Source organism: Fundulus heteroclitus, chromosome 17 (assembly GCF_011125445.2).
Source record: "Fundulus heteroclitus isolate FHET01 chromosome 17, MU-UCD_Fhet_4.1, whole genome shotgun sequence".
Taxonomy (NCBI): domain Eukaryota; kingdom Metazoa; phylum Chordata; class Actinopteri; order Cyprinodontiformes; family Fundulidae; genus Fundulus; species Fundulus heteroclitus.
Genome location: NC_046377.1, coordinates 23,090,243 through 23,104,492, shown reverse-complemented (window position 1 = coordinate 23,104,492; position 14,250 = coordinate 23,090,243). Strand labels below are relative to the sequence as shown.

The 14,250-nt window shown below is 35.4% G+C and overlaps 1 protein-coding gene across 1 annotated transcript in view; it reads left to right on the top strand.

Annotated features, from left to right (window-relative positions):
- LOC105930404 (myelin regulatory factor like) overlaps positions 1–4,953 on the top strand; it is a 31,455-nt gene extending 26,502 nt beyond the window's left edge. Inside the window, exons 18-24 of the mRNA XM_012868610.3 lie at positions 57–212; positions 295–342; positions 964–1,048; positions 1,234–1,308; positions 2,676–2,787; positions 3,715–3,786; positions 4,062–4,953. Of these exons, the coding sequence (XP_012724064.2) occupies positions 57–212; positions 295–342; positions 964–1,048; positions 1,234–1,308; positions 2,676–2,787; positions 3,715–3,786; positions 4,062–4,151 (638 nt within the window). The 3' untranslated portion in view covers positions 4,152–4,953. The remainder of the gene's footprint in view (positions 1–56; positions 213–294; positions 343–963; positions 1,049–1,233; positions 1,309–2,675; positions 2,788–3,714; positions 3,787–4,061) is intronic.
- The last annotated feature ends 9,297 nt before the right edge of the window (positions 4,954–14,250 follow it).

The window sequence follows — 14,250 nt, the reverse complement described above, 5'->3', positions numbered from 1 at the left end:
TTTTTTTGAACTTACTCAAGTTTTAGTATTAAAAAGTGTGCTCTTGTCCCTTCCAGCCTTAGCAACCACACATCCTGGTTCCTGGCCTCCTGACGTGAGCTTCTGTGACCTGCTGTACTGTGATCAGGTGTACTGCTGCCCTTCATCCACAGGGGGCAGCACTGTCTCCAGCATCCCAACCACAACACCAGCCAGAAACCTAACAAGAACAGGTAACAGCAGCCAAGAGTCCCCAGCTAAGTTAGGTTAGTCAAATGAACCGTTCTGACACACCTTGGTGTTTTGGTTCAACAGGAAGAAGACAAGAAAAGTTTAACCCCCTCTTGAAAGCTGTTGGAGACTGTGAGTATCCATCCTGCACATCACTGACACCGAGAGAGAAGAAGAGCATCTTTAAATGTGTTTTCAACAGCAGTTGTTGCAGGACCTCATAAAAGCACTCTGAGAACACATTGTCATTTATTAAAAGCAAATCTAAATGTATTCTATTTATAGATTATGTGATAGAACAACACAAAGACTCTACCGGCTTTTTACATCCAGAAACTCAGATTAGGATAGCGGTGATAGTCAGTCACTAAATGTATTACATCTGAGAGTAATTGGATATTATTTAGGGATGTGGGAGTAAAAAAGATAAATACATTTGCATGTCTTATTGTTCAGATTTTTGTATTTACAAACATTTGCATCCTTTGGTTCTCTTTTGCAATTCTGTATTTGTTTGTGTTCTATTACAAAAAAGTCCATATAAAAATAATTAAAGTTTGTGGTTGTAACATGCCAAAATGTTCATAGGGTACAAAAATGTCTAGATACATAATAATACTATAAACCAACAGGTGTTTCTTAGTTGTTTTTCCATCACATTTTTCCTCATGCTTCCTTTAAAACCGTGGAAACTTTTCATTTACACAAAAATAAATCTAAAACTAAAAAGTGTTTTCTCTCTCTCTCCACTAGGGCGAAACACAACCATTCACACGTTCATGATTAAAGAGAACCAGCAGGTGATTGACGGCAGATACTGCATGAGGGATGAATGTGGGTAGGTAGATAAATTAGGTCTAAACAATACATTTATTTAAAAAATTATGAGTACATTTGAAGTCCTGTTCGTTGAGATACAATAATACACCCGGACTTGAATACATTCAGTAAATGCACAGTTAATCTTAATTTGCTGATTGAGATTAGTTGTATTAACAATTGTGTCTGTTTTATTTTCTTTAGGCCTGAAAGATACATTTTTAGAGTTCCTATCAGCCAATTTGTTCCTGTCAACATGAGAGTCACGCTGCTTATGAAGTAAGACTTCACTGAATGGAAACATAGACTTTTTAATTGCTTGATTAAAGATTTTGATTTCTGTTGTAACATAACATTCAAATACATTGTCCTGCAAAAGCATTCTTATCCTTGAACGTTCTTCACACTTCACTCCATAATTATAATTTTTCTCATCTACTATTAGCTTTTCAACATCATAACTGCTTTTTGGTTTATGGTAAAATGAGCTGATCTTAACGTAAAACTTTTCCCTAGCAAAAAAAAAAATACCCATAAAATATAATTTTAAACCTCTACATAATATTGGCCAAAAATGTTATAAACTTCTTAAAATCACTATTAGCTAGTGAACATCATGTTGTTGTCAGCAGCTAACAGTTCATGGTTAAACATTATGATTGAAGCTATTAACTATACAGGCTTTTTAGCTTGATTTCTTTTTGCTAACCATTTCCCTGCTAATGGTAAACCTTTGAAGATAAATTTGACCCTTAATTTATCCTTAAATCATATCTGTAATTCTAAATCTGATGATGTCATATTTAAGAGCTGTACTGTACCAAAGCACTTGCTGTAAAGATTATTAAAATAGTCAAACTTCACCTAAAGAAAAAAATGTAAAATAGAGTTAGCTAGTTAAAAGTATACAAATTCGCTTTACCTGAACATTATTTCTGAGTAAAGATTTTTGTTGTGGCTATAATTTATTAAGGATTGTTAGCATCATCACATTTAGCTAACCATTTTCTAGCTAACTGTAAACTTAGCTGGTTCCTCCGAAGCTAAGGTTTTCCTCCAGCTGGGTCAAATTTAAAAGCCATAACTTTAAACTCAATGATATATTATTGGTTTTAAACTTAATTTTAAACTTTTTATAATAAACTTATATTCATAATTTGAGTTTTGCTAACTGCTTTTGAGCTAATGTTAAAATCTGTTGAATCTTTAGACAGTAATGTTTAACAGTATAAATAGATTAAAAAAATGTTACCCTCAAATCATAATCATAGTTTAAAACTTTATAAAATTTTAAAAAGCTGTGCTGTCCTGCGCTAGTTACAATGAAACTTTTTAATGGTTAAAAATCACCCAAAAACTCATCAAAAGTGCTGTTAGCTGATTAGCATCAAATCTTTGCTCTTTACTGACAGTAGCTTTTTTGTTGTCTAGCCAATGGTACACTGAGTTGCTTTTCATTATAAGAATATTGAATATTTTATGGGTAAAACCTAACAATAATCATAACAAATAATTTGAGCTTGTTAGCATTATTTAGCATATTGCTACCTGGTTTGAAGTTAAAAGTAAACTACTTCCTCTGAAGATTGTTTAAACCTGACAATAAGTAAAAAATGTCTCAAAGTTCAAATATTGTTCTTTTTCAGTTCCACAGAGTTGTTGGTGGTTCATCTATGTGCGGTAGATGAGTCCTCCACTTGTTCTGCTCTGCTCAGTTCAAGCACGGACCCTGGAAGCAGGTACCCTTCAAATACTCAGGTAAATCTCAACCAAGTTTTGTTGTCTTTTTGTTTGCATGTTTTTTTTTTTCAGATATTTTGTTAGATTTAATGTTGCACCAAAAAATAGGAAAACTTTTGTTGAAATAATAAATTACTATGAAAAAACGTTTCAAAGATTAGCTTCACTCTTCTTTAGAAGATATTTACGTCCTTAGTTAAGGTTGCTATCGAATAATAAATCGGCTACATTAAAAGTAGAGTCTTCTGCTCTTGAGGGGGATCACGTGAAAATAAATCTCCCAAATCCACTCTGGTCTTCCTCTTCTTCTCACAAACTTCGCTTCTTATGATTCTCAGCCATGTTCAGAGTCTACAGTGAGAGCAGCGGTGCTACAATAAACGGCTAACCGCTAAGCTAACCGGTGACAGCAGGACCAAGGCTCTGACCAATCCTACCATTCGGACCAAACAGCAGGGATTGGTCAGAGGTTTTACAGGCCTGCAGCTCCCACAGAGATCGATTTTTTTTAACATCCTTTTTATGGACAAACAATGTATTAACTACTTTCAGGATGCACGGACGATTTTACCCAGTATAACAAAAAGTGTTTCTGAACAGGATTACCAACTATATAGCTTTAAATTTCATTGTGCATTCTTGCACAATGACAATAAAGGATTCTGATATGTTATGAAATCACAGAAAATCTGAAATAAAAAATCCAAAGGTTTCATGAATTTGAATCACAAAGTTCAAGTAAATAATCAGATTCAGTAAAGGTAAAACTTTTACACACACAGGGCACAACAGTCTTTTGTCTGTTCTGTGGATAGCGTTTAAAAAGTGTTTACTTCATGGGGGATTTTCAAGAAACTATGAAATCAGTTTTCTCTGCCGTCGTCTTGATCATTTTAATTTTTGGTATCTTAATGAGTCTAAATTGATTTGTGTCTGTTTCTGCAGGGGGAACATGAGTGGCCTCTTCAGGTGGCTCGGCTTTATTACAGCTCCTATCACTTCCGGTCTGCAGTAGCTGTAAGAAACAAACTATTTATGTTTCATAAGACATTAATTAAAAACAGCTAGCTAGTTACAAATCCACAAGAGTATCAGCAAATTAAGAGAATTTAATTGAACTTAAATGACATACTTTGGATCCATAGATTCCACAGCAGCAAACTACATTTGACAAATATTGTTTTTATTTAACTATAAAAATTAAAACACAGATATAAAGTTAATCCCAGGAATATTTTATATGAAACTTAGTTCATAGCCATGGAAATGACCAAACTACTGTTTTTCTTCAGGGTCAAGCAGACTGCAGTACTGACCATCACTACGCGGGGGCGCTCTTCACAGATTATTACTTCAACTTCTACAGACGCTGCACAGACTGATAAACATTTACTCCTCACAGAAAATTAATTAAAATGGTGTCGTCTAGCAGATCCCCAGTTTTACTGCTTGAGAGTCAAAGTAACTGAAGAAGGCTTTTATTACTTTGCTGTAACACTTTGTTTTTTATGGATAGCAAGTGCATTTTATTGCGAATTGAAGCTAATTCTAAAAGACGTCAGGAATGAAAGTATCGGAGATTACATAACTAGTCCTTTTAAATCTGTTTTGCACACTAATTTATTCTAGGTGTGTTTCGGAAAAATTTAAAACAAACTCCTGCGATTTAAATGAAAAACTGCTGTATGTATTTTTTTTTCATGAAATATTTTTGTTCCCAATGAAGCACTTGGACGTTTTACCTTTGTTTATGTAAAGCCTGAATTTGCACTGTAATAAACTTGTGCTGAGGGATTGTTAGAAACGGCTGGTCAGAAGTTTACACTTTTGTCGACTAGCAAGTGAATTACTTTTAAATCTGGCTACAAATAAGTAGCTGAAATATTTAAATTAGTTGCTGCAAAGTAGTATTTTTTTAAACAATTTAAACAACCAAAAATCTAAATTTCAACTTTATGAATTTTCAAACCATGTCAAAGAAGAAAAAGTAGTTGTTGATATTATTAAATAAAACCCAATCCCATTTCATGGCCCCAGATTTACCGCTTAATGATCACTGACCCAAACAGTGTCGCCTTTTGTGGATAATTTTGATGTAAATCTTGGATGGTGGTGGTTCTGGTCGTCCTCACAGCAAAAATAGAGCTAAAAATAAGAAAATATTTCTTGAAATGAGTGTATTTTTCTTTGATTTGAGCAGGTAAACAAGGATATTTGCCAGTGGAATAAGATTTTTACACTTAAAATAGGAACAATTCATCTCCATCATCCTTTTTCAAGTGCAGTATATTTAATTATCTTATTTTAGGGGTAAAAATACTCATTCCATTGGCAGATAATCATATTTACCTGCTCTGATCAAGGAGAAATACATTAATTTCAAGAAGATTTTACTTATTTTTAGTTCTCTTTTTGCAGTGTTGGGCCAGTTTCTCGCATGCTTTGTTCAATATTTATGCGATGTTTAGTTTCTAGAAGCCTTCTAAATTTATTTAAATGAGGGGGGCTTCCGCAGGGTCTTGCAGACATTTTGAGATAAAGATTTGAATCAAGTGTGTTATACGTGTAAATCCTAAAAAAAAACCTCTAAACCGTCTTCATTTGAAATCGCTGTTCTGTTTTTGTTTGTTTGAAGAAAAATGTAAGAAAGCTGTTCTGTTTTTTGTTTTTTTTTTAGTTTCCAATGTAATTCTCGCGCCAAATACCTTATCCGCTCTATCTGAAAGAGATTCAGGCCCTTCTACAGCTTGACAAGTTTACACAAAACTAAGAGATAAAACTAAAGGAATAGTGGAAGGCGGGCTGAAATGGGATTGGGTCTAACTAATACAAAATGCTGTGGTTACCTGAAAGAATATACTGATGTTGTTTGAGTTATTTATGAACGTAAAACTGTTTAACTTAATCTTTTCTATGAGCTGTACTGACTGAATCCTGACCGCTTTAAATGAAATGTTTTAAAATGGTCTTGCATGGTTGTATTTTCTTTATTTTCTATGAGGTTTTAGTAGATCGTATTGTATGCTAATCATTAGAATACATCCAAAGCTTGTATTTTTAAACATCCACACACCTCACCTTTTACATATTTACTCCAAACTATTCTGAAATAACTGTAACTATCTTTGGACTTTAGAAACCAGAAGGTTACGACTAAATTAATTGAAGATTGAATACTGACTTTTTATCCAAACATTTGCAGATCATCTATTCAAGGCATAATGCGATGGATGCATGGTTGAAACTTTTAATGGGAAGATATTGTTTCATCTACAGTAATAGACATTTTTGATCTCTCTAAAGAATGTGGTTTTAAACATTAAGAAGAAATGGCTCAGTCTGATTGGGTTATCAGCTCCTCAGGATCACTTCTTCCCCACTGTTACGTCTGATTGCCTGATGATCAGGTAACTTCCTGATAACACAGTCACTCCATTTTTAATGCCTTGATTTTGCTCTCTGGTCACTTGAAATTAAACTCTTTCTTTGTTTTTTGTCTGTAACTGTGTGGGTAAAATTACTTTCAATGTGACTTTCAAAGGTGCATTGCAGTTTTTTTCCCTATTTACTCATTCACCATGGAGACTACATTAATTTCTCATCCTTTCCGTTTCTGTAAATTTTACTTTTTTGGATTTCTGTCACTATAATAGTGACATCTCTGTTGTTAATCAAGTCATCTACCTGAGCTGAGCTGAAAACAGACTGATGACTAATTCAGGTGGAGGAGGAACGGCACAAACACCAAACTAATTAGGTCTTAGAGTGAAACGGCTCAAATAAAGACAGGAAGGTTGAGTTGCAGGACGTAAGCATGCTGGGGACTGAAATGGACCCTGTAAGTAACAACAGTTATTTGACAAGAAAGTTTATCTTACAGTATATTCATTAGAATTTCTTGTCACAATGTTATTGTTCTGCAATTTTGCTACAGTTTACTTTGTTAATGTCAAAACTTTGGGGATGTGGAGAAATATTTGTATTGATAAATGTGTTTTAAGATCCAGCCTTCTCTTTTGGCACATAAATTAATTTCTAAGGACAACAAATCTAACACTGATTTCCACTGATCAGGTTAAATTAACACCAATCAATGTTGGCACACAAGAAAGCAACTATTTCCAACACAAAACTTAGTAGTAATGTTTTACGTTCAGGTTAAAACTTTTGTATTTGTTACGCTGGTCAAAGCTGTTGGTTTGTTTTTCATAGACAAGAAATTATAGTAATTTACCAGGTTTTCTTCGTTAACCTTTACTTAATTTAAAAAAAAAATTGGTTTTCTTTAATTTTAAGGCAAGGCAAGGCAAATTTATTTGTATAGCACATTTCAGTACAGTACAATGCAAAGTGCTTTACATGATTAAAATATAGGAAGATAAAACAGCATAAAAGCAAGTAGGAATAAAACGTAGAAACAAAATAGAACATGGGAAAATAGAAACTGAAAGCAAACATTAAAAACAGTTGGACTACAAAGTAGAACTAGTGATGTTTCAGTAAAACAGTTTAACTAGAACAGTTAAAGGCAATCCTGAATAAATGTGTTTTTAATCTTGATCTAAAGGAACTCAGGCTTTCAGCACTTTTACAGTTTTCTGGGAGTTTGTTCCAGATCAGTGGAGCATAGGAACTAAATGCTGCTTCTCCATGTCTGGTTCTGGTTCTGGTTCTGGTTCTGCAGAGCAGGCTGGAGCCAGAAGACCTGGTGGTCTGGAGGGTTGATGCCCTGATAACAAGTCTGTGATGTATTTAGGTGCTAATTCAGGGATTTATAGACTAACAGAAGGATTTTAAAGTCTATTCTCTGAGATCCAGGGAGCCATGGAAGGACTTCAGAACCGGGTCCATGTTCTCTACTTTCTTAGTCTTAGTGAGGACTTCAGAACCGGGTCCATGTTCTCTACGTTCTTAGTCTTAGTTAGGATGCGGGCAGCAAATTAAGTCTCAATTTGCACATTTTAATAACAGTAAAAATGTATTTAGCGCACAGGAACCCCCCAGATTTTCTCCTGGTCCTTTTAAGCCTCGTCACGATAACTTCTTATCCATGCAGGTTTCATAAAATCAGAAGCATGCCACCTTTCCAGCTGATGTGCAAAAGAAAAACTCTTTATGAGTGTCAAAGTCCTTTTTATGTGAATATTTTGCCCAACTGAAATGTTCTAAAATCTTCAATGGCAATTAAAATTAGTTGACCAGCTCTTGTTTGGCAATGTGAACATTTTGTTTCCACCAAAAGTAAGCAAAATGTAAAAATGAACACACGTCATATTCGTTGTTGAGAAAAAGGAAAGGAGACCCGTTGCATCACTGAGCCGCCACCGTGCTCCTCAGTGGGAACTCTTCACCGTTCTTCATTATTCCTCCTGAAAAATGTCCAGTTTTGATTCATTTCTCCCTTGAATCCCAAAACCTTTTGGATTTATTCATTCAGTTGACTTTCCTTGTGCATTTTGGGTCAGTAGTTCTGTGTGTCTCAGAGTTTAGGGTTGTAGCCCTACAGCTTTTAGAACGTCCCTCGCTGTGGAAACTGAAACCTCCGTGTCTAATGCCACTGAGTCACCCTGCAGGTTCTCCACGCTCAGTGGAGGGTTATTAACCACTCGTCTCTTCAGGAAGCCGTTAGTAGTTCATAGCGCCTTCCTGCTGCCACCAGGTGAAGTAACCACAGTTTCTTTAACTTTAAATTTGTAAAGAGTGGTTAAAGTTTGATCTCATGGGACATTCGGGACCTTTGCTATCTTTTTGTAACCCATTTCCTGTTTTTATAATGCAATGATCTCTGAAATTTGTGGACGAACCTCTTGGCTTTGCCATATTTCTGTCATGTACTGGCATCAGCAGTCCAGCTATTTGAGGTGTCGAACTCCAGGATGACTTATCGAAGCTCTTGATTGGTTCCATTATGGATACCTGAAACCGCCCTTGATTTGCAAATATCTGCTCTTATGAACAATAAACCTCAGAAGGTTGAGTAATTTTGGTTTAGCTAGCGGTAATGAGTAGGATTCAGTGTTTAGGTTGCATAAGCTCTTATTTTATTGAACTATTTAAACTTTTTGTGTACTTTTTTACTGTAAACGCCTGAACAGTTTTGAATTTTGCCAATAAATCAAATTTGTAATTGAGGGAAGTGAATACTTTTGATCAGAGCGGTGTTGTACATCTCAGCAATACATCCTCAAACGTCATCTGCAAAGAAAGGACGTATTTTAGAGGACGGCTTTCGTTCTCTTAATCTTTAACCTCATTACCTCAACTTGCAGAAAGTGTGCCCTGGTATTAATTTGGTTATGGGGAGACTCTTGTGGCTGTAATTTGGCTCCAGCAGTGAGGTAAATCCTCTCAAAAGAAGACAAAACCAGGTGTAACATTCCTAAGAAGATAAAGGTAACTAATCTCCACTCCGCTGTCATTATGTACGAGTACGATAAGTCGGTGAGTGTCTGGTGTCGTGTATCAGCATAGATACTGGTGGGCAGATGTCTCCCGTCAACACGGTAACTGTCGTCAGGTGAAACAGTCTCTCTCCTCCTCCAGGTCTCCGTCTGTCCTCTGAGAAAATGTAATTACCTGACACTGGATCCTCTGTTTGCCGTTTGTTCTTTTAGGGCAGGATGGGAGCTCGACATCTCTCTCAGATTCAGGAGGAGTCTGAAAGCAGAGAGCACAGGTAACGGCACAGGAGATCGGGTCAGACCGGTTAATGTCCGAGGACGGGTGTCTGGGCTTGCTGCGAAATGAGGGTTGCACGGCTGGCTTTGGAAAATTAAGCGTACATAAACCGTTCGATATAACAGAGTTGAGAGAAGGTAAATTTCATATTTAAGCGTATAATTGTGGCGGTGTGTGCAGAGGAGACGGAAACTCGGCCGGGTCAGATGAATTTGATAAGTGTGTGTGCATTGATGTGTGTGTTTGTGATACTCTCCGGCGGATCTGGGCTGTGGGATAGATTACCCCGATCAGATGGAGCTGAAAACAAATCTGAAGCAGAAACTTGTTCAGTTGGTTTTTATGTGTTTACGGGGACCAACCCCACCTTTACATTTCACTTCCAGGGGACATTTTGGGACCAACTGTTATTTCAAGGTTCAGACTTGGTTTTATAGTAGATGTTAAAATTAGTTTTGATGTGGTTAGGAGTTCAAATAGGCATAACATTATGACCACCAACCCAATAATGTTAATCCCAGATCTTCTGTCAGAATAGCCATGATGAATTGAGGCAAGAACTCCAATAGAGCTGTGGTATGTAGCACCAAGGTATAGCGCCAATTCATGATACATTTTGTCTCAAGCCTCTTTAAAAGTCAGACTCCATCAGATCCTCCAGGTTGGTGAGAAAGTTTCCTCTCTAAGGAAACCCAGCAGGTTGCATCAAGTCTCTCCAAGCAGCATTCACTCCTCCTGAAAGAGCGTAGAGCCACAGTGGACAGTCGTCTGCATTGTTGATGGCTTTGCAGCAATCCCTCATACTGAGCATGCATGAAGGGACAGTGGAGAGGAAAACTCCCCTTTAACAGGGAGGAGAACCTCCAGCAGAACCAGAACCAGGCTCAGTGTGAACGCTCATCTGCCTCCACCCACTGGGGCTTAGAGAAGACAGAGCAGAGACACAGAAAGCACAGAAACTCACATTGACCCAGGAGTACTTTCTATGGTAGAGAAGACAGAGCAGAGACACAGAAAGCACAGAAGCTCACATTGACCCAGGAGTACTTTCAATGTTAGATGGTAATAGAGGATGATCTGCCTCCCCTGATGATGTTTGTCATTTTAGCTTCTTTAAGTGAGATGAAAGGTGGCGCACTTGGATTGCATTTTTAAAAATTCCTAAAGGTTTTCATTGTCTTCTGTTGTGTCATTTATTTAAATTACTTATTTCCTAAACAGTGTTAAAATGTACATTAAATATCAATTTCTTCAAATATGTTAGAAAAATGTTCTGCTACAGGCTGCTGCAGGTTTTTTACATATTAACTGCATGTAATTCGATGTTTTAGGATGCGTTCAGTGTCCCATTTACTATACAGGAAAAGTCACATCTACTGTATGTTTTAGATTTAGAAAGAGGATGGTTGTGCATGTTTGGGTTTTATTAGCAGTGTCAGTCAACACACACAAGCTGTGAAATATGAACTCATCACTCTCTCTCTCTCTCCTTGTCTGGTAGCACGGGCTTCCTGCCTTCGATTGGCCAAAAGCAGCCGCAGCAGCAGACAGGTGGAACAGGTAAACCAGGTGTGACCAAGGCAGAGAGGCGGGACACATGGCTTCGGTCCAACTCGGTTCCTTTGGCTGTGTACGATCAGCAAAGGAAGCGGGAGAAGAACCGGACTCTGTTAGAGGAGGTGAAGTTCAGAAAGAGTCCAGCAACATAATAAAACCTGTAAATGTTTAAGAGTTTTTCCTAAATGCTCTCCAGGTTGTCTAGATGTCTTTGCTTTAGAGTTTAGATGTTTTTCCACGTCCTTGAATCTGATGATGACAGCAGACAGAGAAATGTGTACTTAGTAATGGACAAAAGACATTATTTAAGGCTGCAGTAAAGGAATGTATAAAGAAACTAAATATGACACACAATTTTTGCACAGTGCTGTATATCAACATCAAGAAATATGGATATTTTAAAGAAACGCTAACTTTAAAACATTATAAAATGCTAAAAGTAGATTTTGTTTGTGCATATTGTGAAAAGAAACCTTAAACAGAGAAAATGTGCCTCTGAGAAACACTGCTTGTGTTTAATTAAGTTTGCATTTATATAAATAACAAACTTTTCATTTGTGACATGAGAATCCCTGAGTGAATGATTTAAAAAAAAAAAGTCAGTTTCTTAATGTATTAACTTATTGTTTATTCTTCTTTAAAATTATTTATAAATAGTAGTTTAAAATAAATAAATAATAATAATAATAACTTTTGGGATTCATTAGATTTTCTATTTTAATTATTTTGGTTCTTCTTTATATTGGTAGATAATAATAATACTAATAATAATAATAATAATAATAGAAAAATTAATAACTTTTGGGATTCATTAGATTTTCTATTTTTGTTATTGTAAATTTTATATTGGTAAATAATAATAATAATAATAATAATAATAATAATAATAATAATAATAATAATAATTGTAACTACTTTTGGGATTCATTAGATTTTCTATTTTTATTATTGTGATTTTTCTTTATGTTAGTAGATAACGATAACAACAACAACAATAATAATGATGATGATGATGATAATAACAATAATATTATTATTATCATTATTATTATTAATATTATTATTATTATTATTATTATTATTATTATTATTATTATTATTATTATTATTATGTTATTATAAGTAGTTAAACTTCCTGTCAGATGAAATGTTGAGATAAACAGATTGATTTGTTTATTTTTTTGCTGTCGTTTCTCAGCTGACGGACATCGAAGCGGAGCTACGAGAGTCTCAGTGTGTGGATGTGGTGCGACAGCAGGAAGCTGAATTCATCCGTCAGGAGGAAAACAAACTATTGTGGCAAAACTTGTATTTCCTGAGTCTGAGCCAGCGCGTAGCCAAGTAATCACAAACGCAGATCATCCAGTCACACAGTGTTATTATTCCCTAGAAATGCATCATTGTCTTTGAATCTTTAAAAGTTTTCAGTAAGGTTTCCTCAGTTTACTCTGGGTTTTCTGTTATCTCCTGCAGGCCGTGGGTAAGCAGCTACTTCAGGAAGTTCCCCATGCACATCTACTGTCTACCCGTCCAGTCCCCGTGTCACAAAGGCAGGAGGCGCGGTCAAAAGAGGAGAAGATAATGCCTAACTCAAAACTTAGGCAATATATACATTTCCACATTTTTTTTTTAATCTGAAGGAAATAAACTTGATCCTTTCAGCTTATTTTCACTGTGTCTCAGTTATTTAGCTCATGATGAGAGTAAGACTAAGGATGATTTGATTTTGGATTTTCAGCTTCACATCATAAATGCAGACTCCCCCTGCTGTTGGATCGATTTTAACACATTGATACTTCTAATATAGCAGATTCGATAAACCAGCACTTAAACTGTTACCAGATTAATTGTCAATTATGTTCCCTAAACAGGCGGAGGCAGAACCTGCGTTCTCAGGAGTGCTTAACCATCAGTGTCCCACCTGTCCTTTCTGAGCCTCATTTGCTGCCTTCTTATCCTGGAACAGCTAAAACTATCCAATTTAATCGCTCTCTGAGATTTTAAGGAATCATAATTAAAATAAAAAATGTGTCTGTTGTGCTTTAGTGTTGTGTGAACATGGCCTTCTTGAAATCAGGGTTGTGGCCAAACCTTTTTCCGAAAAGATGAAATAAACTATTAAGTTATTGCTGACGACTCTGGAGTTTATGCTTCTGGATTCCTGGAAGATGTGATTCAAAAGTGTAAAGCTCTTATTTAGCTCTATTAAAGTGTATTTGCTATGCTCTTTTCTTATATCAAGCACATTGAATTTATTGTGTAAACTAAACACAAATTTCAATCCAAAGGTGATTCTGTTATTACCAACAGTTAAACGTGAAGCTGATAGTGTGATGATCCGGGGCTGCTTACTTTTTACCAGATAATCCTGAAGGTTTGTCCAGTTACCACTTTGTGACCCAGCAAATCCACCTCTAATTCAGACACAAATATGAACAACATTAATAAACAAAAGTGTGATTTTAAAAACTCTTGTTTTTGGGTATATCAGGTTATCTTTCATATTTATATATTTTTAGGATATTTGAAGCATTTAGGAATGAGATAAAGTAATAAATGGAATTTGTAAGGGGACAAAAACCATTTAATTAACCCAGAGAAACTAACAACATTGAAATCACGGAAGGTGTTATATAAAACAATTAGTTTAATTTTTCATCAAGTTTAAGTAGTTTATCACCTAAAAGACATAAAGGTCTTAATGAATCTCAATTAACTCCACAACAAAGTCTGTTTATTCTATTAATTTTTCCCCCTCTCCCAAAAAGAAAATTTCATTTAGCCATTGTACGTTACATCAGGTAACAGTACAGAACTGCATAAACAGCATTCACAGAAAGTGTATAAAGCATATCTTAATACAGAAGAAAACCAAATATAAAATAAGAGATAATAATAATAATAATAATAATAATAATAATAATAATAATAATATAATAATAATAATAATAATAAGGGGCAACATTATATTATGCATTAAATCAGAAGATTAGATTTACTCACAAAAGAAAGAAAATTACCAGCACTTTTTGTTCTTACAAACTCTAAAGATTTTACACAAGATTTCTTGTCATTTCTCCGATGGGATATAAATGGTTTACATTTGAAAAAAAACGGCATTTGTGTAAATACAATTTTGCTAATGAAATTGAAATATTAACACCAACTTCATTACCTCCAATTTTCGTAACTGTTTATTCTATTAATTGTACAGTGGCTTGTTTTCCCGTAGTGTACCTTGAATGC